Source organism: Peromyscus maniculatus, chromosome 6 (genome assembly GCF_049852395.1).
Source record: "Peromyscus maniculatus bairdii isolate BWxNUB_F1_BW_parent chromosome 6, HU_Pman_BW_mat_3.1, whole genome shotgun sequence".
In the NCBI taxonomy this organism is placed as follows: Eukaryota; Metazoa; Chordata; class Mammalia; order Rodentia; family Cricetidae; genus Peromyscus; species Peromyscus maniculatus.
In genome coordinates, this window is record NC_134857.1 from 95670984 (window position 1) to 95696305 (window position 25322).

The window sequence follows — 25322 nt, forward strand, 5'->3', positions numbered from 1 at the left end:
GCTAGTATCGCAACATTTCTCTTTACAGGGACAATTTTTATTCCTATCAGCAGCACGTTAAAAGTCCTGTTCTAACCATATCCTTGCTACAAGGTTGGAAATTTATCCGGATCGGTAAAACATTCTGTCTTATTGCTGTTTGAATCTGTCTTTGTTGTTGTTTTACGAGGGGGACTGAACTACTTTTATATGTCATTTGTTTCTGGACTCATTGAACTGCTCCCTAAGTTTATCTGCTTTCCAGGCCAAGTCACTTTTAGTTATAAAGACCACATTTTGTTCTGCAGTTTTCTTAGCTCTTTGTACTTGTTTTCCCTTACTGACCTTAAAAATCAACTTTTACTAACTCTTCCTCAGAGGGGAAGGAAGGAGGGAGGGAAGGAGGGAGGGAGGGTAGGAGGGAGGGAGAGAAGACCTGATAGAATTTTTATTATTAGAAGTTGTTGTGGAATATTTGTTTACACTGTGTGAAGATGTGTCACTGTGATTGGTTTTATAAAGCGCTGAATGGCCAATAGCTAGGTAGGAGAGAATAGGCGGAACTTCCAGGGAAGGAGATAGAGAACTCTAGACAGAGAGGAGGAGACGCCAGTGAGAGTCTAAAGAAGTCAGATGTACAGTGAAGAGGTAACATGGCAGAAAATAAATTACTAGAAACAGGTTAATTTGAGTTATTAGAGCTAGTTGGGGACAAGCCTAAGCTAAAGGCCAAACTTTGATAATTAATAATAAGTCTCAATGTCGTTATTTGCTGGCTGGCGGTCCTGATGAAAAAGTACCACTACAAGAAGTTTCATATATATAAAACTGCATAAGAACAACAGGCATGATTATGATGATGATTCTTTGATAGTGATGTAGATCTGCTGACGTCTACTTTTGGGGTTTTTAGACATGTTAATCTCATGTAATTTTTAGATATTTCATCTCCACATTACCTTTGTTGTTGCTACTGAAAAAGTTTCTTTTCTTTAGTTTTTTGGGGTTTGTTTGTTTTTTTCTGTGCTGGAAACTGAACCTAAGGCCTCACACAAGCTACGCAAGTGCCCAGTAACTGAGCTACATACTCAGTATGCTTGAGTTCCTGGCTGAGGTCATCCCCTGCTCCTCTCAATGGTAGACTGGCCTGGAAGTGTAGGCCAAATAGACAATTTCCTCCCCAAGTTTCTTCTGGTCACAGGTTTCATCACAGCAACAGAAAGGAAACTAGAACACCAGGTCGGAATGTCCCCAGCATTACCTGTAACAATGACAGTGGCTTAAGGCTGTGCCGGATATAACTGGTAGTGAGGTGACCGCCATTAACATCACACACTTATTTGCACGTTGAGTCTTTTTTATCTTTAAATCAGAACTGGGTACAGAATCAAAAGTCCAGTCCAGTATGGTATTCACAGCTCTAGCTCCGACACTTGGCAGAGGCAGGAGGACCGCCACGAGTCTGAAGCCATTCTGGGTCATGAAGTGAGCTCCAGGCCAGCTCGGGCAACAAAGTAAGACTGTCTCAAAAGCAAACCACGAAAAAGAAAGGAACGAAGGAAAGAAAGAAGGGAAAAAGGAGGAGGTGTTCAATAATTGAGCTCCATACTCAGTCTCTTTCTAGCTTTGTATTTTGAGACACAATTTCACTAAGTTGCCCAGGCTGGCTTTGAACTCACTATGTAGTCCAGGCTGAAAGGAAGGAGGGAGGAAAGGAGAGAGGGACAGAGGGAAGGAAGGGCCATGGCATTTTTTTCAAATGTCTTTTCTGGCAATGATTTCATGGCTTTTTCTCTACATTATTTAATGTGATAAGTAATATGCATAAACTCTCTAATACTGCATTCTCAGGATGAACACAAATTGTACACGATTTCCAGAATACTTTTTGAAAACAGCACTTAATGTTCTGAATTGTAATACATTTGCAACTGAGTAAGTATTAAACAATTCTTAACTCTTGTAGCCTAAAGGTTATTTCACAAACTACAAATCTGAGGCCTCCAGGGATGCATTTGCCAATCACTTCTGGTGGCTTTGACGAACACTGAAGAACGATGCCATTATGCTGATTTATTATAAGGAAACAGAGTCATACTACTGTTGTACCAAGAAAATGCCTTGAGACAATGCAAACACTGCAGAGGAAAATGCAGTGGAACAGTGAAGCCAGGACAGACCCTGGGGAAATGGCTGGTACCCTGTGCTCTAACCTGCTCTTCTCCCAGTTCAGCCATTCACCATCCACTTTTCCAGTCCACACTAATGACACCAGAATTTCTCTAGGTTTGGGTGGGACATTCAGAAAACAGATGAGAAGGGAAACGTGTGAGTCACACACCTTGAAGTGACCCTCCATGAACCACTCAGATACGGAATCCTTCACTCTCAAGTGTGCAAAACCTGTGGCTTGCTTCAACGCAACAGAATACGACTAAGGCAAATCGACTAACAGATGCAGTTAAGGTTCAAATAAGTTGTTTTTAGTTCACCAAGGGAGAAACCCTGGGTGTTGTGGAATATCAGTTTAAGATGTGTTACATTCATTTATGCTGTGGAATATTTGTTTAATGATACAAGGATGTGCTGTATTCTTTTATGTTGCATTTGTTTAACTCTGTGAAGCTGTGTTACTCTGCCTGTCTAAAACACTTGTCTAATAAAGAGCTGAGGAGCCAATAGCTAAGCAGGAGAGAGGGACAGGCAGGGCTGCCAGGCAGAGAGAATAAATAGGAAAAATCTAGGCTTGAGAGAGAGGAGGAAAGAGAAAAGAAGGAGAGGACACCAGGGGCCAGCCACCCAGCCAGCCACAGAATATGAAGGAAAGAAAGAATATAGAATACAGAAAGGTAAAAAGCAAGAGGTAAAATGTAGTTAAAGAGAAACAAGACAATTTAAGCTAGAAAAGCTGGCTAGAAACAAGCCAAGCTAAGACCAGGCACTCATAAGTAAGAATAAACTTCCATGTTCTTATTTGGGAGCTGGGTGGCGGCCCCCGAAAGAGTAAAAAAAAAAAAAAAAAAAAAAAAAACCAACTACACCTGGGTATCCCTGACTTAATCAGAGCCTAGCTCTTAAAAGAGGGTCTGGAGCGCTGGCTGAGGTCGGCGGCTCCCCTGCTGACTCTGAAGAAATAAGCCACCATGAGCTCAACAGCTGCAAGCTGAGGATTTCTGCTGACAACCACAGAAGCTTGCAAGATGACCCTGAGCCTCGGAGGCTGCGGGCCCAGCCAACGCATTAGTTACAGCCTTGGGAGGCCTGAGCAGAGCAGCCAGCGAGGCTCTGCTCGGAATACTGATGGTGGAAACTGTGAGCTAACTGACCAGCCTGGGACAATACGTGTAGTCAGCGTTCCTCACTGCTCCTTCCCTCTTTCATACAGTCCTCAGCCACTTCCCAAAACATAGCCCATGCACCCCAAATAACACTGAAGAAAATATACCAGGACTTAACATCTTCGAGGGAGGGGGGAGAGGGAGGGTGGTGGTGGTATCTTATAAGCCTTTAATAAAAAAAAAACAAGTCTAAGGTAGAGTTTTATGCTTTCCCTGTAATAACTCTTAAGAGTGACAAGTAGTTAGAAATATGGAATTCTGCCCTACATTAGGGTTGTCTGGATTTGGAAAGACTATATTTCAGTAATGATCTCTCCTCTATTTGGCAGGTCCTGAGAAAGAATGCATCACTCTTGAGGGAAGAGTGAAACTTCTGTTAAAATAATGTCATTTATTTATGCAACACACAAAGCTGCTAACTTTTCAAAAGAGGAGGGCTGGGAGGGTTGATTTTAAAAAGTAAAAGTCTTGAATTTCTGGCTGCCATGGTTGGCATCAGGATCCTCAGGAAACACTTTTTTGATGGTGGGAACTTCCTCACTGGAGGTCACAGCAAACGGAGAGGAAGGAGGCGGACGGCACACACGTGACCGCAGTTCAACCACACTCTGCATCCTAACACACCAAAGTGGCACAAGAGGCAGCTCACCAGAAGGAGCCCCAAATACCTGATATCAATGCAGACGTCCTTGATATAAATAGATATAAACTATCTCTGACCGACTGATAAGCCCAGAGTCGTTGCCAGTAACTTACACAAGCTAGTCCATTGAAAACAAAAAATGGCGTCATTGGCACAACTGCAGCCACATTGTGTGAATAAACCTGGGGAGAGAGTTTCAAAGTTTGGATACGACTGTTTCATAATTTAGGGAACACGGAGAACGTGGGATGACTTAGCAGGAAAGGTTTCTTACTGTTTCTCCTGCTGCTTCACCTCAACTTTAATTTGGAAACACTGTTCAAAACTAAAACAAACCCCTCAAGCCAAAGAAACTGACTTTTATAAAGCACTGGATGCTATTATTACACAGTTAACAAATGCCTGAAAAAGTGCTACGCCTAGATTTCGACACAGTCAAAAGTAAAATGTTGTCATGGGAAAACACATTGTTTAAAGTACTTTTTAGCCTTTGGGCAAAGATCAAATGTAAAAATTGGCTTTATTACATGGACAGGACTCTCAAGACAGTGTGATCTGACCAACAGGGTTGTCAATAAAGATGCGCTTTGACAGGTCACATAGAAGATATTTCCACAAATCAAATGAGATGAATATGAACCACAAAGGTTTGGATTAAAACATGTTATACACATAGTTTAAAGGTTCCAATCCAAGTTATGACTAGAAAAACCCCAGCATTCAATGCTCCAAATTTCAAAAGTCTACAACTGAGCAGCTTCATCCTGGAGTATAAGACTGAATCTGGAGCCGCAGGTTTTTTATTAACTTTTAACACCGATTAATATTGGGCAGGCATTAACATGTGAAATGTTAAATAAAAAAAGAAGGGCTACACAAACATTCATACAGTACGCAGAATCTGGCTGGATGCAACCCTACCAGATGAATCCACTTCCACGCACATGATAGGGCCGTCTGAGTACGTGGTCAGGAAACAGTTCAACTCAACACTTGAACAAGGTGTAACCTCTGACTTCCATATTTACTATGATATGAAAATATCTAAGTTTTTATTACCACTTATAAAGCAAAGATGCAATCCTCATATCTTTGCAGTTCAAATCTAAATGGCCTTGATGGCCTCTGATCTGTAACATCAGATTTGTTTGTTATTTAGTAATCTTTGCCCTCTGGTTTTGAGAACTCCCTTTGCATCATAAAGCAATCTATAGAATGTCAATTCCTATTTTGCATTACTAACTTTGGCTTATAATGCTGGAAGTATCCTATGCCAACAACCCATGAAAAGGCATTTAATCACACAGAAGCTTAGAAAGGAACAACAGTCCACATTCATGAAAGACAAAGCAGAACCATAAGCAAAGCCTCCCAATCCGTAACCTAGGTCTCCAAAATTCCAAACACTATCCAGAGCAAAGAACACTGATGTCAGGCCGAGGGTGAGGGTCCTATTGTACTGGAGGGTCTATCTACTGACACACTGCTACACATAGCACCACTGTTCTGGAAAATGAGGGTGATAAATTCCGGTGTTAGGTAGTTAGGAACAGGGGCCAGGGAAGCTTCAGAAGTGTGGGCATCAGAGCTGAGCCTTAGAGACTCTCAGGACTGACAGGAAATAGGAGGAAGAAAGGAATCACAGAGCAGGATACTATGAGCAAAGGCACAACAAAGGCAACCATGTGCACAGGGTCTCCCATCAACAACAAGCTAAAGTGTGCTATTAACAACCATAGCCTGAAAAACAGACAAGAGGCAGATACCAGGGTTTTGATCCTAAGAGATTTATTTATTCTGGAAGCATCAGTAAGGTACTCACAGGTTTAGAAAGTTTCTGAAATGTCTACTTAGTAAAATCACCACATTAGTACTAACACTGGACTTTGTTATGTGCTGTGGGACGGTCTGTATGTCAAATTGCTCTGATTGGTCAATAAATAAAACACTGATTGGCCAGTGGCCAGGCAGGAAGTAGGTGGGACGAGGAGAGAGGAGAATTCTGGGAAGCGGAAGGCTGAGGCGGAGAGACACTGCAGCCGCCGCCATGACCAGCAGCATGTGAAGATGCCGGCAAGCCACCAGCCACATGGCAAGGTATAGACTTATGGAAATGGATTAATTTAAGCTATAAGAAGAGTTAGCAAGAAGCCTGCCACGGCCATACAGTTTGTAAGCAATATAAGTCTCTGTGTTTACTTGGTTGGGTCTGAGCGGCTGTGGGACTGGCGGGTGACAAAGATTTGTTCTGACTGTGGGCAAAGCAGGAAAACTCTAGCTACAGTTATGTATATCAGCTTTTCACCACTGTAACAAATACACCAAGATGACCAAATGATAAGGAGAAAGGGTTTATTTTGGCTCAGTTTTCTTTGTTTTCCAGCCCATAGCAGGACAGCACTTCATAGCAAAATAGGGATGGACAGCAAAACCACTCACTTCACAGGGAGCCAGGGAGGACAGCATGGGAGAAGGGGCCAGGGTCTCACCACTTCCTTCAAGGACACACAGCCAGTGATGTGAGGACCTCTCACCAGGCTGCACCATCTCCCAATTGTGGTCCAGACAAGACCTTTACCACATGGACCTTTCTTCAGGTGATACTTAGGATGCAGACACTAGGGCACATATAAGTTTTTTTTCTTTCCTTTTTTGGTGTGTGTGTGTGCACAGGCACGCAGGTGTTTGAGTATGCAGCTCTATCCACCTGACTTTAGGACAGAGGAAAACAATATGATGTGTGTGAGGTTTAAAGGGCAAATGGATTACTGAGAAGCTCACTGGGGAAGACCACACCTCACAGAACTCTTTTCTTTTCACTTCGCACACAAATAACCATTTTAGATTCGTGGCCCAGTGCTTCCTCAGTAAAAAACAAACACTCAACAGGAAGTAAAGTGACTCCTAACCTACAAATTGGTTGTGTCTTAAGGCATTAATTGGCTGTGTGAAAACAAACAAACAACAACAACAAAACCCCACTATTTTCTCCTAGGAAAAACTGCAAAGAGATGTGGGCTCTAGGGAGATTTGTAATTGGAGCACAGTTAACTTCTGATGGTAAATATAGCAGCTGAGCTAGCAATGTCCTTTAAGGGAAAAATTTAGTGAGCTTGAAATGAAAACAAAACTCACTCCTGTACTATGATCCTGTTAACCAAAACCCTGCTCCCTCTTCACTTGCCAGGACATAACCCTGTTCTTACATAGCCAGTTCATGAAAAGAACTGAAACCCTTTACATACACTAATAATTGTGGAATATATGTGATCTTCCTCTCTCTCTCTCTCTCTCTCTCTCTCTCTCTCTCTCTCTCTCTCTCTCTCTCTGTGTGTGTGTGTGTGTGTGTGTGTGTGTGTGTGTGGTGGGGGGTGTAGAGAAAAATGGAAACGAATGGAGAGCTTTCTGAAGTCACAACTCTCTAAATAGTTTCATCATGGTTTATTGACAATGACAAAATCTGACTGAATTAGTGCTCTGTACAGTGTCCTCAGAACCTAAGAAAAGGTGGTTCAATAAAAACTATGGAATGTTTGGAAATGATAGGATTACATAATAGAATCAGAAAAGCTTCCTGAGCCATTTGGTTTCTTTCAGATTTCTACAGAGCCTCTCTGCCAGCATTTCCCAACTAGGATTCTTCATCTCAACCACTGAACACACATGACCGAAGTGAGGACTACTTACTTCCCAAGAATAACACAGTTCCAACATGCTCTACAGGCACAAGTGAGAAGTGCCCATCACCTATGAACTGGGACCTTTCCCAGAATATAGTTAGTTGAGAAAGAGAGTGAGATTGACTAGTCAGTCTTTTCTCTCTCATTATAGTGGCCTTAGATACGATTTAAATATGATTTAAAAAATAATGTAACTCCTGGGTGACAGTGTTCCAACTTGTTCAGTTGTACAACATGAAAATTTATACAAGCAGCAGTTAAAATTCTGATAGACTGTTTTCTTCTATTTCACACTGCCTAAAGAATAGTAAATGTAGCCACTTGAAAGGCTAACCACAACGGAAATTGTTAGGGAACACCCAAAAACATTTTTGAAAAAGATAAAATGCCTATAATTTCTCATATGTGACTCTATGAAGATAGAGTAGCTTCCTGTGTGTGCTTTTTGCTTATTATAAGCCACAAATAATTAGAATCAATTACAATTGACCCAAACTGGAGTCACGGTCAAATCATTTAGGTGTGAACAATGACTGTGATCACTTAAGACAGAGAATAAGATAAGATAGTGCGTGACTGCTTTTCTTCGTGCACAGCCTTTCTATTTCTTGTCTCTAGTTACCACCATTGCTTGTCATTACCAAAGCCTCTAAAACTTGCCTCAAAAACTGGAGTCTTTTTCCCTCAACATGTAGTATTTAAAAACTTATTATACTAAACAAGAAGAGATTCTTTTGGTTATAAAGCTTTTGTTTATGCATCTATATCATTTTTTTAATAAGTTCAAAGCACAATAAGGATGCTAACTGGTAAACTTCAGAAAACTGATTTTAAAAGGCTCCCAGAACACACCTGCAATAACACACACTGCTGTGTCCTGTTACATATTCTCCTCAAGCATAAGGGACCTCTTTTTATGTAAGTGGTTAACACAACCAAACTAAGTCAATGGCATCATTTAAAACTTGCAACGACACACTGATTTATTCCGCTTTCTACTTCCTTTCAGCTCCAGCTTTACTCATGGGAGAAGAAGGGAGCCAACCACTGTAGACCTTATCCAAGGTCCATTTCCAGGAAATAAACCATTCTCTCGCTGCTACATTCCACCTCTCCGCTCTTCACTGGGAGACAAAATCCATCACAGCACAAAGCAGTTCTACCCAGGAATTCTCACCACCCTTGGCCTGTGTCTGACAGAGCCGAGAGAAAACCACCAACTGTGGGGAGGACTGCCACTGTCGGGGGGGAAACGGAGTCCAGGCAGATGAGACAGTTCGGGGCAGGTTTCCCAACACATTTTACCTGGGCAAAATGACACAGAAAACACGTACGGGGTAGGAAAGAAAAATACTTCTCTGTTTTTCTTGAGACAAGGTCTTGTATAACCCAAGCTGGCCTCAAACTTGAGGACTGCTCCCTCAGTTTCCCAGGTGCTGGGATCACAGGTGCCTGTCACCACGCCCTGCATCTACAGGCTCAATGTGACACCAGAAAGTACATCTTGTGAATGGAATGGAACACTTCCTTTATAACCTGACTGCTGAATGTGGCGTTCCTCATCCAACTGTGGGTTTCAGAGCAAAGACAAAAAAGCTGATAGTTTAGACAAAGTTTAGAATTTCTTAGGTCGGCTTCTGGGGAGAAAGTGGGGGCCTGCTTGCTTATTTCTATTTTAAACTCTGTTCACCCCCATCCTCCCACCATACACACCACACCCCCCTTAAAGGCCAAGCCCATCAAGTCATTTGCTCGTCTACCATCTGAATACCAGGGCACGATTCTTGGTCATTCCTTTAGTCACTCAAGAGCTGAGCAACTGGCTTTTTACCTGTCACCTCTACCCCTGTCTTTCATTATTCTCGGTCTAAGTATCCACACGGACAAGCCCTCCTTTTTACGATGCTCTTTTCCTCCATCTGCTGACTATAACTTAGACCTCAGATGGTGATTTTAAGCATGCCACACTACTTTTATTTTATTTGTATTAGTGCTCTGCCTGCATCTAAATGCGGGCACACACACACACACACACATATGATTTGCACTGGTTAATGACTCCTGAGCAGGGGTCTGCTCCAGAGCACAGCTGACACGTCAGTTCATTTCCCTTTGTTTAATTCCTACCTTGCCCCTACCACGGTAGCACTCATCTACAAAACTGCACACCCATTAAACCCAATTCTTTCTATCCCTCTATGACTCTTACTAAGTAGCTGAACAAGACTAGAGGAAACATACACCCATACTAGTTGTTTTTATACTAAATTCATGACCACAAACCTCAAAGTGGGTCTTGGGTGCTGCCAGGCAATCACATTTTTCCCCTTTACAGTGAGAGGCTTCAAAAGGCAGCTGACTATGGCTACTCCCTGCCACACGCGCGCGCGTGTACACACACACACACACACACACACACACACACACACACACACACACACACACACACGGTCTCTCGATGCTTTCTCTGATCAAGCTTTCATTCTCGCCACTCTCCCCAGGGTTGGGTATAAGTCACCAATCATCCCAAAAGCATTTGATGGGGGCCAATTATTTTTTCCTGTTGAAAATACTTTCTCCAGAAGGCCTCTGGAGCAGTGTGTTCATGTCTCTCCTCGTGCCTTGCTGCCCTGCACTGTGCATGTCTTATTATCTACTTGTATGCCCATTTGCTTTACCGGCTCCCCCATGGGTGTAAGGTATTTGCTACGCGATCAAATGCCCAGCTGAATAGGTACCACAGCATTTGTTGAATGACCTTTAAATATACCGGAGTTATCCACTGTCTCAAAGAGGTGAGATGTGACACATTTCAATAGGCACATCATACATTTCATTGTAATTCAGTAATTCATTGTATTACAATCAGGATGCCTTCCTTTGTTTATCAGTATGTTAAGTATATGGAAACTAAAAATTTCTGGAAATTGAACAGTCGGACAGAAACAAAAATAAAAAGGGTCTGTACTTGCAATTGGCTGACTGAGGCTGCCCGGGGCACTACACTGAAAGGGAACCGATGCTGCACCAGTTTCAGGAGGGAAGAGCACAGACTGTTTGACATCTCCAGGGAAAAGGAGTGGATGCGGGGCCCGGCTGCTAGCTGACCACTGTTCTGGGATTTTAAACTCCCGGCTGTGGTAGCCGGGTGATGGTAGCAATCCTGTATCTACACACCCACTGCCTGCTGGAAGCCTCCACATGAGTAACTAACGCAGCATCCCAAACCAGCAATGAGCAGAACATGGCCGCTGATCTACAGTGCCTCCAAAGGGAGGGGAAACACCACTCTTCTCTCAGTGGCAACGCCTCTGTCCATCCCAGATAAGAGCTCTAAGCATTGCCACGGCTCCCATTCGCTTAAGCCTGACCCACACCTCCATATCCACAGCAAATCTCACTAGTTCTACCCCATTTCCTGGCTTTATTCAGACCTCTCCATTGCTAGATTAGACCTGGCTACTATGGCCTCTCCCTGGTCCATTACGGCAGCTTCTAGATGGTCCTACTTGTATGTACTTGTGCCCCTTGCAACCTCGGCTTCATTCAAAAGAGTTCCTTTCTTTCTATCTTTATTTATTTTATTTTATGCAATTAATTAATTTGTTCGAGGCAGGAGCTCATTATGTAGCCCTGGTTGTCCTGGATCTCGCTCTGTAGACCAAGCTGACCTCAAACTCACAGAGATCTACCTGCCTCTGTCTCCCAAGTGCTGGGACTAAGGGTATCATGCCCAGCTAAAAACTATTTTCAAAAAATTCACATCAGGAGGCTGGAAAGATGGTTCTGTGGCTAAGAACATTGGTTGTTCGGTTCCCTGCACCCATCTGGCAGCTCACAGCTAACATTACAGTTCCAGGGCCCAGAAGGTCCAGGCACACAAATGGTACACAGACATGCATGCAGGTAAAACACTCACATACATAAAATAAATTTCAAAAATACAAACCAGGGTAAGAAGATAAGTGATGGGGTGCTTGCCTAGCATGTATAAGCTTTGGCTTGGTCCCCAGCACCACAAAACAAAACCTATGGACCAAGGGTCACTCTATTATCATTTCCCACTGCACTTGAAATGAAATCCGCCTCCAAGCCCTGTAATTTTCCCTGGTATATTTCTTCAGCTCCATCCCAAACCACTCTCCTCTTGTGCCCTGTGCTTCAGCCACACTGGCCTCCGTTAGGGTAGCTGTTTTTAACCATGTGCCTTTTTATCAACTGGTCCCTAGGCTGGAAAGCTCTTGGCGACATTTAGTTGTGGACTTGCCTTATCATGTAACCTCAGATAACAGCTCAGTGACTACCATGACATCCTCCCTTAGGATGAAGAAATAATCATTTCATATCGGAGTGTCAATCTATTGATTTGATTTTCTCTCCCCTGTGGCAAGATAAGATCAAAAGAGCAGGAATCTCAGAGCTACTTGTTGAAGACGGCTTATAAAGATTTTAAAAAATGTATTAGACACTGTGGCAAGGTAAGTCTGTTGTGCGTGCATATATGCATTTATTTATTATTGATTTTTGTTTGTAGAACAAATGAATAAGAATATAACAACAAAAGAATTTCCAATTTAGAAAATAAAATTCTTTTTTTTGAGATGGGTTTCTCTGTGTAACAGCCCTGGCTATACTGAAACTTACTCTGTACACCAAGTTGGCCTCAGACTCACAGAGATCTGTCTGCCTCTGACTCCTGAGTGCTGGGTTTAAAGGTGTGCGCACCACCCGTGCCCAGCTATAAGACATAACTCTTTTCTTCCCCTAGGGGGACCAAACTGGAAGGCTGAGGCAGGAGAACTGCCATAACTCTGAGACTAGCCTGGATAGACATTAGACCCTTTAGAGTGGAAAAAGCCTAAGTTCTTCTGACTCAAATCTGGGGTGTGCCAATTTCTTCACAGGAGAATCATATGGTCACTTTGTAATAACAGGGTATCAGTTTGCCCTCCCGGAGCTGCAGACACATAAGGCAGACTCTGGACACTATGATAAACACCTTGGAAGGGAACATTGCTGAAGTCACTACAGGGAAGGACTTCACACAGCTCGCAGCTGGTGTGTGTGTGTGTGTGTGTGTGTGTGTATGTGTGTGTGTGTGTGTGTGTGTGTGTGTAAATGTTTCCTGAAGGGGTGCTATTTGGATTAAGCTTCATAGGAAGAATGTGGAGTTGGGGTCCACACATCTTTAGGGTTGAGGGAAAGGGCGTATCAAATGCAAGAAGAGTTTAGAAAGAGAAAAGACAAATGGGAAGGCAGAGAGTTTGATGATGTCTTTAGGACACTGAAGAGAAGAGACTGTCCCTGGGGAAAAGAGAGTGAACTGAGGTGAGGGTGGGAGAGGCTGAGAGGATGAAACACTGTGGGGGGAGCCGCCATGGGCCTTGAACTTTCTTCTGAGATAGAGTCCAAGGACTGAAAGCAAGATAACTGCAGTATGTCACACAGTCCTCCCCAGAGAGCTGTCACTGCGGCATGGAAAGGAGAAGGCGGGGGACGGAGAGGCCATCATGGCTTCCCATCAAACCACAGCAGAACTCGGGTGATGACAGGTGGCGCAGAGTAAAGGGAGTGCTAAGATCACACTCTTCCACACCACTAGGACAACTGAGACTGTAACACACACTAAGGCAAAACGCACTCAAGGCGCCCCCAACAAGACAGGTGGTTACAGACATTAACGTTTCTGTCAGGAGCCTGGCACGTCTACACTAACTCAAGAGAGTTTGGCTAAGACCTCCAAAGATGAGGAAAAGTCATTCTGAGCTTTAGAAAGGCTTCCATACACACCTGCTTCCGTGTGCAAATAATTAAAGAATAATCTGCATGTTTAAAATGTATGTTCTATTTTTAGGGCAGAAAGGGAAAAACAAGCACCTCCAACTTTAGCACTGCAATCTCCTACATCGACCCTAGTCAAGTCTGAGTTATAAACAGTCATTCCAGTCTCACTTCTCATCAGTCTTCACTTTCATCACAAAAGCTTCTACTGAGTAGAGATGGAGAAACGATAACACTCCAACTGAGACATACTATGCAAATTTAAAATAATTAAATGCTGAAAGATTAAAGAACATATTTCCATTTTTTAAAAAAATAAAAATGAAGCCAACAGTGAAGTGTGTTTTAGGACAAAAGATCTAAGACAATAATAATATTAGCTACACAATGCACTGTGGCAAACAGTCACTGAGGACGGATGTGCAATGTCTTTATGGGGCACTAGCACCAGGGTAGGTGAGGAAAAGAAAAAGAATAACAAAACTGTACAATTCAAGACAGATCTAGCAGAGGCAACATCGATACTAGAGTCTAACACTGCCACGTCTAGATATAAACTAATAGTCTAGTTAATGCAGTTGACACTGCCAATATTTTATTCTATAGATAGAGTGTATGACTGAAGATTTGAATTATGATCAAAGGCTTAAACGTCAAAACCACAAAGAAATGTTTAAACTCCAGGCAAGATATAAATAGAAAAGGCATGGAAATGTGAAGATGAAAAGAGAATCTGGACAAGAATTTCCTTGAAGCCCACAGGAAAGCCCAGACAATGTGCACTGTAGATCTGTAATCACATGGTTTTGAGTGGCCTCCCTCTCATTTCAACAACAGATAATAACCCAGTGTGCCACTTACCTGACAACGATAAGAATGGCTATGAGAATCGAACAGATAGGATCTGCTATCATCAACCCAAAGTTCTGCATCATGATGGCAGAGGCGATCACACCAACACTCCCAAGTGTGTCTGCGAGGATGTGTAAAAATACTCCTGGGAAGAAAGCATCACCAACATTAAAACTGTAAAATAGGAATAGTTCTTGGGACTGGACCCAAAATGTCAAATACCATCACCCACCCAATGAAAAATCAGTCAGGAGGAGACTGACTGCTTAGGAACTGCACAGCAGAAAACCTATGACCTGAAACACTGTTTTCACAACACCAGTTACACATCTGACCGTAGGTTATACTCGATCTTAATAGAACAATACAAATGAGAAAGTAGAATTTATTTCAAATGCTATTTATGAAGTCCACCTTTACTTTAAAAAGGAAAAAGGTTAAATAATTTGTTCGGAGAAGGAAAGGGCATCAGGTGAAAAAAAAACTGGTTATGAAAGCATTTTCATTTTGAAAACATGTACACACAGAGCCCTCTGCTGGTGATTAAAATTATTGCCTTAAGGCTAGAATTTCATATGGACCCTAACTCAAGTTAACCTGATATTAATTATCCAAACAGTTTCACCACTGAAATCTGTTATTATGCTCAAATTCACCATGCAAAAAAACAAGTATCTGAATACTTTTAAATGACTAGAAAATATACATTGAACCTTTAATATTAGGTACTGAGTAAGTCACTAGTTAGCTGCTTAAGAACTAAAATATACTATTAAGATAAGTGACATTTGCCTGGAAAACCATAAAAATCTCAAGAAAGAAGCTGCATATACAATTCTTCCAGAAAATACCTAAGACAATAATCCACTCAACATGTAGATTTTTTGTCCTTGTTTTTTGTTTTGTTTTTATTTTGTTTTGTTTTTGGAGACAGGGTTTCTCTGTGTAGCTTTGGAGCCTGTCCTGGAACTTGCTCTGTAGACCAGGCTGGCCTTGAACTCAGAGATCCACCTGTCTCTGCCTCCTGAGTGATTAAAGGCGTGCGGTGCGCCATGCACAGCCTGGCTCAATCTGTAGATCTTTAATGAGCAAAATTCACCACACAGCAAAAATCCCATTAGTCCTGAGCACCATCAACTGCTCTACATGGAAGACTGTGAGCAGCTAAGAAATTCATGTCGGATTCCCCGAACAATAAATGGTAAATATGCACTGATTTAAACTAAAGGAAATTGTGTAGCAGTTTAAACTGTGACCACTAATGAGTCCCATTAAATCTTTTCTTTCTTTCGTCTCCTTTTTTTTTGTTTTTGTTTTTGTTTTTCAAGACAGGGTTTCTCTGTGTAGCTTTGCACCTTTCCTGGATCTCATTCTGTTGACCAGGCTGGCCTTGAACTCACAGAGATCCACCTGGCTCTGCCTCCCAAGTGCTGGGATTAAAGACGTGCACTGCCACCACCGCTGCCACCACCACCACCACCACCAGCTCCATTAAATCTTAATGTTTGCTGGGGAAAGACCATTCACTGCCATCGTGTAGTGTACAGCAGGCCACAGCAAATGGCACTCCATCACACCCCCTATTCCTTTTCATCCGTGCAGACTCCTCTGCAGAAAATTTTACATCTGTGTGCAGATGTGTGTGTACATGTATGCACATACCACAGCACATGTGTGGAAGGCACAGGACACCTTGTGGTGGTCTGTGGTGATATACTGCGTACCCTAATAAACTTGCCTGAGGATCAGAGAACAGAGCCAGCCACTAAATTAGACATAGAGGTCAGGCAGTGGTGGCACACACCTTTAATTCCAGCACTTGAGATCTCAGGCCTTTGCGTGGGAAGCACACAAGCCTTTAATCCCAGGTTGTAGTATGGCAGGGCACAGAAAGGTATAAGGCGTGAGGAAACAGGAACTTGCTCTCTTGAGGCTGACGATTTTGTAGAGGTAAGCTAGTGGCTGGCTGTCCTGCTTCTCTGATCTTTCGGCTTTCACCCTGATATCTGGCTCTGGGTTTTTTAGTAAAAGACCATCTAAGATTTGAACAACAGGAGTCGATTCTCCCGTTCCACCACGAGGGCCCGCAAGTTTGAACTTGGGTCGTCAGACTTGGCGGCAAGTGCCCTTACACCAGTCACCTCACCAGCCCCAGAATTGTCCCCAACAAATAATTCACTGGCAAATTCTTACACGTAACAAGCTTCCCTACGGTACTTTAAATACCAAAGAATACAATATATTCCCATCAAAACCACTTTGGCTTTAAAAAATAAAAATGAAAAAGATGGATATAAATCAATACACTTGAAAGTCCCTATGTTACAAACTCTTAAACATGATAACAGTTTTAAGCTTTTAAATTCTTCAATCAGTGTTTTGGTAGGAACAGAAATAAAAATAGCTCTGAACAATGAAAAAAGGGGGGAAATAATTTGCTCTTGCTTCTCCTGAGGTTGGAAAGTCCCTGCCTACATGCAATTTCCTAGCCAGAAAGTAGGTTTTATTAGCACACATCATTAACTACTCTATTTTATAGTAACTATTCATGAAAAAAAAAATCACTAAAGAAATAGATAAAGTATGTTTAACTCACATAAAATTGAAGCTATGCAAGACTTGTAACACACCAATGCTCTCACACCTCTAAAATCTGGTGCACCAGAAGCCGAACAGAGGACGAGCAAGCAGCTGAGACCTGCCTTAGCTCAGAGTGCTCGCGATGACAGTCTGCAGAGCTGCTGGCTAGGAAAGCTTTCACACCAGAAGGTAACAGCTGTCCTTCAGCTTCCGCCTGGCCTTCTGGAGACCCCAAAACGCAGGCGTTTCAGAAATATAAACTCATTTTCATCACTGTTTATACAAAGATGATAAAAGGCTATATCAAGCTTATTCCCTCCCATTCATGATTTTTCATAACTAAATATAAATTGTTATCAAAGCTAATGACAGCACTTGACACAGTTGCATCAAAAATGTGTAAAGACTATTTTTAAAGCAATTCCATATATTTTGTAAATGAAAAATTGGTGACTAGCGGGTAACCAAGCCCTTTAAAAATAAACTCTTCCCTATGGAGAAACACAAAAAGTAAGATTAGACCAAGAAATTGTTGAGAAAAACACATGCAGGAGAGGCTAGATCTAAAGCCACCAAGAAAACCAGACTGAAGTAAACTAGAAAAAAAAAAAAAAATCAAGAAGCAGGGAGCTGGGAATCTGGACAATATAGTCCACAGGAAACTGAGAAAGACTGGTTCCCACCCCCAAAAGAAAGTAACAGAGCTCACAGACAGATTAGTTTTCTCTAGCTGGTGCTGTTTATACTGTTTATACGACATTAAGCTCCTGTTTAGGTATCATTAATTGATGCCTTCACATATGACAAAGGTCTCATTGGATTTCATTTTTAGCTCTCAATTTTCCTACAACTTAAGAACATACTGAACATTATTTTGGAGAAACTGTCATAATCCTAAGAAAGCAAACGTACCTGGGGCCACAGGCCTAGCACTTACCTTTAGTAGGATTTTCCAATTTCTAGGTTGGAGTTTTTAATTAAATCTAAGAAAAGAGCCAAGTGACAAAATATGGCTAATATATTCAACATAGTGTGTGTTTGTGTACATTTCCAAGGAGGGAAAACATTTAAAATATGCCTGCCATGCACTAATTTTTTAAAAGAGAACTCTGGACAACTGAAAAGGATGAAGCCAGTTTCATGAAATCAAGAAACACACAATTGCTTGTCATACCTTGTAAAATCTGTCTGCTGGGTCCTGCCGTTTCTTTGAAGGATGGACCATCTGTAGAGAATTAAGTTAAGTTATTTTAAAACATGTCTTCAATTCCTGATCCAAATGTCTGCAATTCAGAGTCCATTTTGCTCAAGTGTATGATGGAGGTGTGAGTGGACTGTCATATTACACCTACAAAATTAGTTTTTAAACTTAAGTAATTAAGTAGAGGTGAATTTAGAGAGGGCAATTTTGAAATGTAACAAGGGTACAGAATATTCTGGAAATTATTGTACTATAAATAAAAATCACAAGAAATTCAAATATTATGAAGACCTACCAATATTATACTAATAAAGTTTGAAGAGGCCCATGAATGAAAGCCAGGGCTGACAGCAAGGTAAGCGGACTGTGAACAGTAGCTTTCAGTGAGTCTGCATGACTGCGCCACTTTCTCCACAGAGGACAGACAGACAGACACTACCTGTGCCACTTTCTCCACAGAAGATAGACAGACACTACCTATGAGAAGACAGACAGACACTACCTGTGACTTCTCCACAGAAGATAGACAGACACTACCTGTGACTTTCTCCACAGAGGACAGACAGACACTACCTGTGACTTTCTCCACAGAGGACAGACAGACACTACCTGCGCCACTTTCTCCACAGAAAACAGAGTCACTTTACTAAAATCCTGCCTTTTATCATGGGAACTGCCTGAAGCATTTCCCCTGTTCACAGGGGCAAAAGTGAGGTCATTACCACAGCTGTGCCCTGGGGTCTCCACGGAAAGAAAGGCTGTGTGCCACCGGCCTACTGGCGAGCTGCAGAAGATTGGCGGCACCAGGCAAGCACTACCTGTGAAGGCCTCAGGTTCACTGCTAACGTAGTTGTGGGAAAGGGTGAGGTGGAAAGTGGACAACGTATGTGACATACTCGCACGGGCTGCCAAGCATAATAAGAAAAGGATTTCAAAATCTTACATCAGTGACACGTTCAGTAGGTCACTGTTGGGACGGTATTTACTCTGTCAATAAAATTTTGGAGAACTAAAATTCTCTTTAGGATGAAAAGATAAAAGGCACTATCATTTCTATACTTAAATGCATCAGAGACTACTAATCAGCTTTGCAATGAAACAAAAACCACATAAGTCAGAAAAGATGGGCAGCATTTGTTCAAAAGGACCATCAGGAGACCAGCCAAGCTGGTGAATGTGAAGCGTGGTGACTGGGTGGTCACTGTCCACGGCTGACAGCACACCTGAACACTGCAGCAGTGAAGCACACTGGAGAGCACCGGGCAGCACACCTGAGCACTGCAGCAGTGAAGCACACTGGAGAGCACCGGGCAGCACACCTGAGCACTGCTGCAGAGAAGCACACTGGAGAGCACCGGGCAGCACACCTGAGCACTGCTGCAGAGAAGCACACTGGAGAGCACCGGGCAGCACACCTGAGCACTGCTGCAGTGAAGCACACTGGAGAGCACAGGGCAGCACACCTGAGCACTGCAGCAGTGAAGCACACTGGAGAGCGCCGGGCAGCACACCTGAGCACTGCAGCAGTGAAGCACACTGGAAGAGCACAGGGCAGCACACCTGAGCACTGTGGCAGTGAAGCACACTGGAAAACACCAGGCAGCACACCTGAGCACTGCGGCAGTGAAGCACACTGGAGAGCGCCGGGCAGCACACCTGAGCACTGTGGCAGTGAAGCACACTGGAAAACACCAGGCAGCACACCTGAGCACTGCTGCAGTGAAGCACACTGGAGAGCACTAGGCAGCACACTGGAGAGCGCCGGGCAGCACACCTGAGCACTGAGGCAGTGAAGCACACTGGAAGAGCACTGGGCAGCACACCTGAGCACTGCAGCAGTGAAGCACACTGGAGAGCACTGGGCAGCACACCTGAGCACTGCTGCAGTGAAGCACACTGGAAGAGCACTGGGCAGCACACCTGAGCACTGCAGCAGTGAAGCACACTGGAGAGCACTGGGCAGCACACCTGAGCACTGCAGCAGTGAAGCACACTGGAGAGTGCCGGGCAGCACACCTGAGCACTGCTGCAGTGAAGCACACTGGAGAGCACTAGGCAGCACACTGGAGAGCGCCGGGCAGCACACCTGAGCACTGCTGCAGTGAAGCACACTGGAGAGCGCAGGACAGCACACCTGAGCACTGCAGCAGTGAAGCACACTGGAAGAGCGCCGGGCAGCAATGTGACAAAGACACAAAAGCAAGAGGTGGCACCATAGCTTCCCTGGTTCTGTGGTACTCTCCTGGAAGATGCAGCTGCCACGGAAATCCTACTGGCAGTCAAACGCACAGCCATTATAAAAATCCAGCTCCTAGCAGATCACCAAGTGTTTGCATGCATGAAATATTTCTAGAAAAGCCATTTTTGACATCAGTATTTTGAAAGGGATAGTCTGGTGACATGGTTATAAAAACTAACTCTAACTAAGTTAAAAGTCCTCTTGGTTGTGGCAGAAGCTGGCTGGCTAGTTGCTCTCTAAACTTGTTTCTTTTGCCTCCTGAGTCTATAACTTAACTGTTTCCTCAGCTCCTTGAGTTGGGGTGCTGCACTGTGGTGAGTTGTGGATAAGGATGTGAAAGACACAAGCCTCTTTTAGGTGCGTGGGAATGTCACCATGGGAACTGCAAAGGAGCCACTGGGCAATTCCAGCAGATGTGATGCCTTAGAGAGAAGCCCAGACCACCCACTGCTACAAGAAGCTCCCAATTTCTGCACCACTGGCTTAAGAGCCTTAAAAAACAACAACACAGCTCCCTCACAGTGTTACATTTCAGTAAATACAAAGCTCAGTGAGACGGACAAGGTCGTGAGCTAAGTGAAATGGAGGCCCATTTCCTTACATATCCCACCGTATGAGCCACCATTCAAAGCCTAGCTGTTTTACTTACTCATTCCTGTGTCTATGTGTGTGCATGCACTCACACATGTGGACCTATTCATTCCTGTGTCTATTAGTGCATGCACTCACACATGTGGACTCATTCATCCCTGTGTCTGTGTGTGTGCACGCACTCACACATGTGGACCTATTCATTCCTGTGTCTACGTGTGTGCATGCACTCACACATGTGGACTCATTCATCCCTGTGTCTGTGTGTGTGCACGCACTCACACATGTGGACCTATTCATTACTGTGTCTATGTGTGTGCATGCACTCACACATGTGGACCTATTCATTCCTGTGTCTACGTGTGTGCATGCACTTACACGTTTATGTGTGTGCACACACTCACACATGTGGCAATGACGAGACAAGGTGAGGGAGTTGTTCTCTTCTCTCATCAGGTGGTTCTGAGAACCAAATTCAGGTCGTCAGCTTGACTGTAAGCACCCTTCACATGCTGAGCCTCTCACTGGTCCAGAATTCTAGCTTCTTAATATTGACTGTGATTTGTTTGTGCCTCAGTTAATAGGGACAACAGCTATTATACCCTTCAGTCAATTATGAGAAAATTATAAAAATTAACACATAGAAAGCTCTTAGAGTATGTCTAGTACATACTGAGCACTTAGGATAATGATTACAATAAATATTAATTGAACTCCCACAAAATGAACCTGAGTAATTTTTAAAGTTTTTCCCAACCTTCCAAAATACATTATTTTTATTAAAACCTAAGCACAAAATATCTTTTCTAGTAAATTAGGAAAAAAAAATCTTCTTCTAATCAATTATTCATAACAAGGAGAATCAAATTTCTATTCTTTTCTTTCAAACCTGATTGAGAAGCCATAATTCAAGATCTGCAATACTCTAAAATTTGTGGAGTTCGGAGCATCATGTTGCTATTCGAAATGTTCCAGATTTGGGGACAGATTTGGACTTCAGACTAGAGATGTTCAGTTAGTCCAGCCTACTGCAAATACCTCAAATACAGAACAAATCTGAAAACCTCAGACACTTTGGATAAGGGATATTCAAACCTTGTTGTATGTTGGGACTGGGAACTCTGGAGAAAATTTACCCAGCAATTAAAAACCTGAGTATAAAAAATAGGTAAACATTGGGAACCCAGTAAATATCTACTGAGTTGTTCCTGTGTGCCAGTGCTGTGCTAGGATTTTATACAAGAATCAGGCGTGACACAAGAGACTCAGTCCCCTGAAGAGCAAGGGTACAGAGGTCAGCTGACTACCACAGGCTTCTGTGCTGAGGTCTGCAAACATGGCTACCCCGGTCCCTTGATCACACTATGCTCCACACTCCACCAGCGACGACGCCACCACCACGTAAAAGAGCTGTCTGGGATTAATATGAGTGACATACAAAAGCAAGTCAGCTTCTACATAGAACTTGAGGCATGGTCAACCTTTTCCCACTACCACAGGATGATTCACACCTGTACAATTCATACTCCAGAACCCAAAATCAAGTTACACACCAAAAGAGAAAATAAAGAGGTTTAAGTTGGCTGTTTTGTGTTGGGCTACATTAGTAGCTATTGCATGCAGCCCTGGGTCCCAAGCTGTAAACGCCAGAAGTAATGAGCATGGTCAGTAAGGCCAGTAATTCTCCACCTTGTACCTTCTCGATCATGACCAGAAAAACTGTACAGACTCACTATAAAGGCTCTTAACAAAACAGAAAGAAAGAATTCTAGTTTAGAAATGTATTTCAAGTAAAATGCTGTTGTTTGACAGTCCATAACTAAACAAAACTACTTTAATTGCTTTGTACTTGATGACTGCAATAATTCTGGTTAAAAGCCGTCTCTGAATGTAAAGTGTTAAGTTCACAGAGAAGAATAATGAAGTTTCTATTCATGTTTGTTTATTGACTTGGATTAACTTTTGGATGTGATGTGATGGGTATGAACACGTGTGTGTGAGGCCTGAGGGTGACATTCATGATTTCCTCCACTGCACACCACCCTTACTTTCTGAGGAACAGTGTCTCACTGACCCTGAAGCCCATCTATTCAGCTAGGCTGTCTGGCTAATGCACTTGTGGGATCCACTGTGTCTCCTTACCCAGGGGCAGAGTTCAGGAGCACTCCACCACCTCTTGCCCTCACACTTTCTATGTGGGTGCTGAGGACCAGTCGAGGTCCTTGTGTGTGTGCAGCAGGCACTGTGCCAACTGAGCCCTCTCCCCAGGCTCACATTCCTGTCTCATTGCTAAAACGCAGGACAGGTGAGCAGCGAGACTGTACATGAGCATACTCCATCAATAAGAAACTCCAGAAAGGAAGTAAAATGGAGAAACTCAGGAGAAATGAGATGACGGGAGCTTTATAGTTTTCTATGGCTCTGACTGGTGAGTCTCATGTCACTAAGGTGGCGAGAATTCACTGAGTATGTTGGCTTCAGTTCCTGCCTCCAGGTTCCTGCCTTGACTTCCCGTGATGCACTGCCACTTGTAAGGTGAAATAAACTCTCTCCTTCCCAAGTTGCTTTTGGTCCTGGTCGTTATCACAGCAATAGAAAACAAAGTAGGATATAAACTGAAGCTTAGTCGTGTTTAGGGAGGACTGTGAAAGTATTCGTATCTTTGGGCTCGGAAGGCTGCTGAGTCCTCAGAGTTTCACCTATTACAGGAGCTTGGAAGATTGGACTTAAGAGAGAAGTGCAGACGATGGAGGTCTGGCTTGTGAGATACAGTGGGAGGTAACAACACTATCGGGACCACTCATGAGATATTTTGGATTAAGAATCTGTGGAACAGGAATTGTTGCTTTACTGGCACAATTGATGCTGGTTAGCTAGGGCTTAAGAATCAGCTTTGATTAAGAAGAGACCAGCAGCACAGATGAAATCCTGCAGGAAGTTTTCCTCAGGGCCAGCACACAGATGCTGTGGTCCAGAGCAGGCCATGGCTGTATCTCCGGCTGATGGCCACACTTGGCCATGGGTAAGCGTCTTCCATATACTTACTACTGATTTTGGTGACATACAAGCTACAGGACTGAATGGATAATGAGAGCAGCTTTGGCTTGGCGCTGTGCGAGGGCAGGGAGACCACTGATGAAGGTGGAGACCCAAGGACTCGGGGATGAAGACCCAAGGGGTTATGGGATGAAGCTGAGGCTTGGCACCAGGTGGCAGGGTTGTGGTTTGCAAACATGGCATATCACAGATTGAAAGAGGTAATGCGAACTGACTGAGGAGATTACTTACTACCCAGAACTAGAAAGCCTCTGCACAGCAAGGGAAACAAACAAGAAAAGAAGGAAAAGGAATCTGAGGGTGCAGAACATACCTACAAACTGATTCTTAATACCTGAAGTAACGAAGAGCTCAAACAACTCAGGGGAAAATATTTGTCAGGCTGAAAAACGGCCTATTGATATAGAAAAAGATACTTAGCACCAGTACTCAGCAGGGAAATTCAAATAAAAATTTCAAGAAAATTGTTAGCTATTAAAAAAAAAGTACAGGCAAGCGAGTAGCGAAAAGGGAACCATTATGCACTACTAGCAGGAATGTGAACTGGTGCAACCACTACAAAAACTAGTGTGTGGTTCCAACATGAGCACGCAAGCAAAGGAGCCGGAACCCAGAGCCCAAGATCTAGGTGTACTTCCATTCACTGCACCACAACATGCCACACTCAAGACAGGGGAGCAACCTCAATGTGCCTGGCACAGGAACGGGGCACCCTTCTTCTAAAGAGAAAGCTACAAAGCTTCAGGACACCAGGGACAAATTCGGAAGACAGGTGGCGTGAGTAAAACACAATGATAACCAGCAGCTGCCATGTCTACGAGGAAGCTGAAGGAGGTAAACTCGGAGAAACAGAGAAGAGGTTCTGAGACGGAGAAGGAACTGTCCAAGGGCACAAGGCTAAGCCATGCTATCTATGCAGAAGGCCCAGAGAGCTGTACAACACGGAGCTGTTATAGCCAACACTGGCCGGCACACTCCCAACTGTCAGGAGGGTAGAGCTTATGCTGTGCTCCCATCTAAATAATGCGTAAATAATGAATAAATAAATAATAAGAGGTAGGAGGAAATGCGTGCTAGTGATGTCTATAGCTTAAACTGAGGTAATGGTTCCACAAAGGTAAACTAGTCCCTGAGATCAAGGCATAAGCATTGAATGTGCACAGCATTTTGTTTGCCAATCATATTTCAATAAGGTATTTTGAAAATTGGAAGACTGAAAAACTGGGCCTTGGAATGTTCAATCTTCAAGGCTCTTCTCACTTTTTTCATATCTAAAGCTTTAGTATTCTGTCCATATGGCCAGTGCTGGTAAACATCTAAGTGCATACTTTATTTAAGATGTAGGCAGATTGTGTTACCTAAGCAGTTCCTATTAATCTAT

The 25322-nt window shown here is 43.2% G+C and overlaps 1 protein-coding gene across 1 annotated transcript in view; it reads right to left on the reverse strand.

The window, feature by feature from the left end:
- The window catches only part of Slc30a7 (solute carrier family 30 member 7), a 63972-nt gene that overhangs the window by 22266 nt on the left and 16384 nt on the right, over positions 1–25322 (reverse strand). The window contains exons 7-8 of the mRNA XM_006977818.4: positions 18028–18078; positions 14283–14418 (exon numbers count right to left, since the gene is read on the reverse strand). Of these exons, the coding sequence (XP_006977880.1) occupies positions 14283–14418; positions 18028–18078 (187 nt within the window). The remainder of the gene's footprint in view (positions 1–14282; positions 14419–18027; positions 18079–25322) is intronic.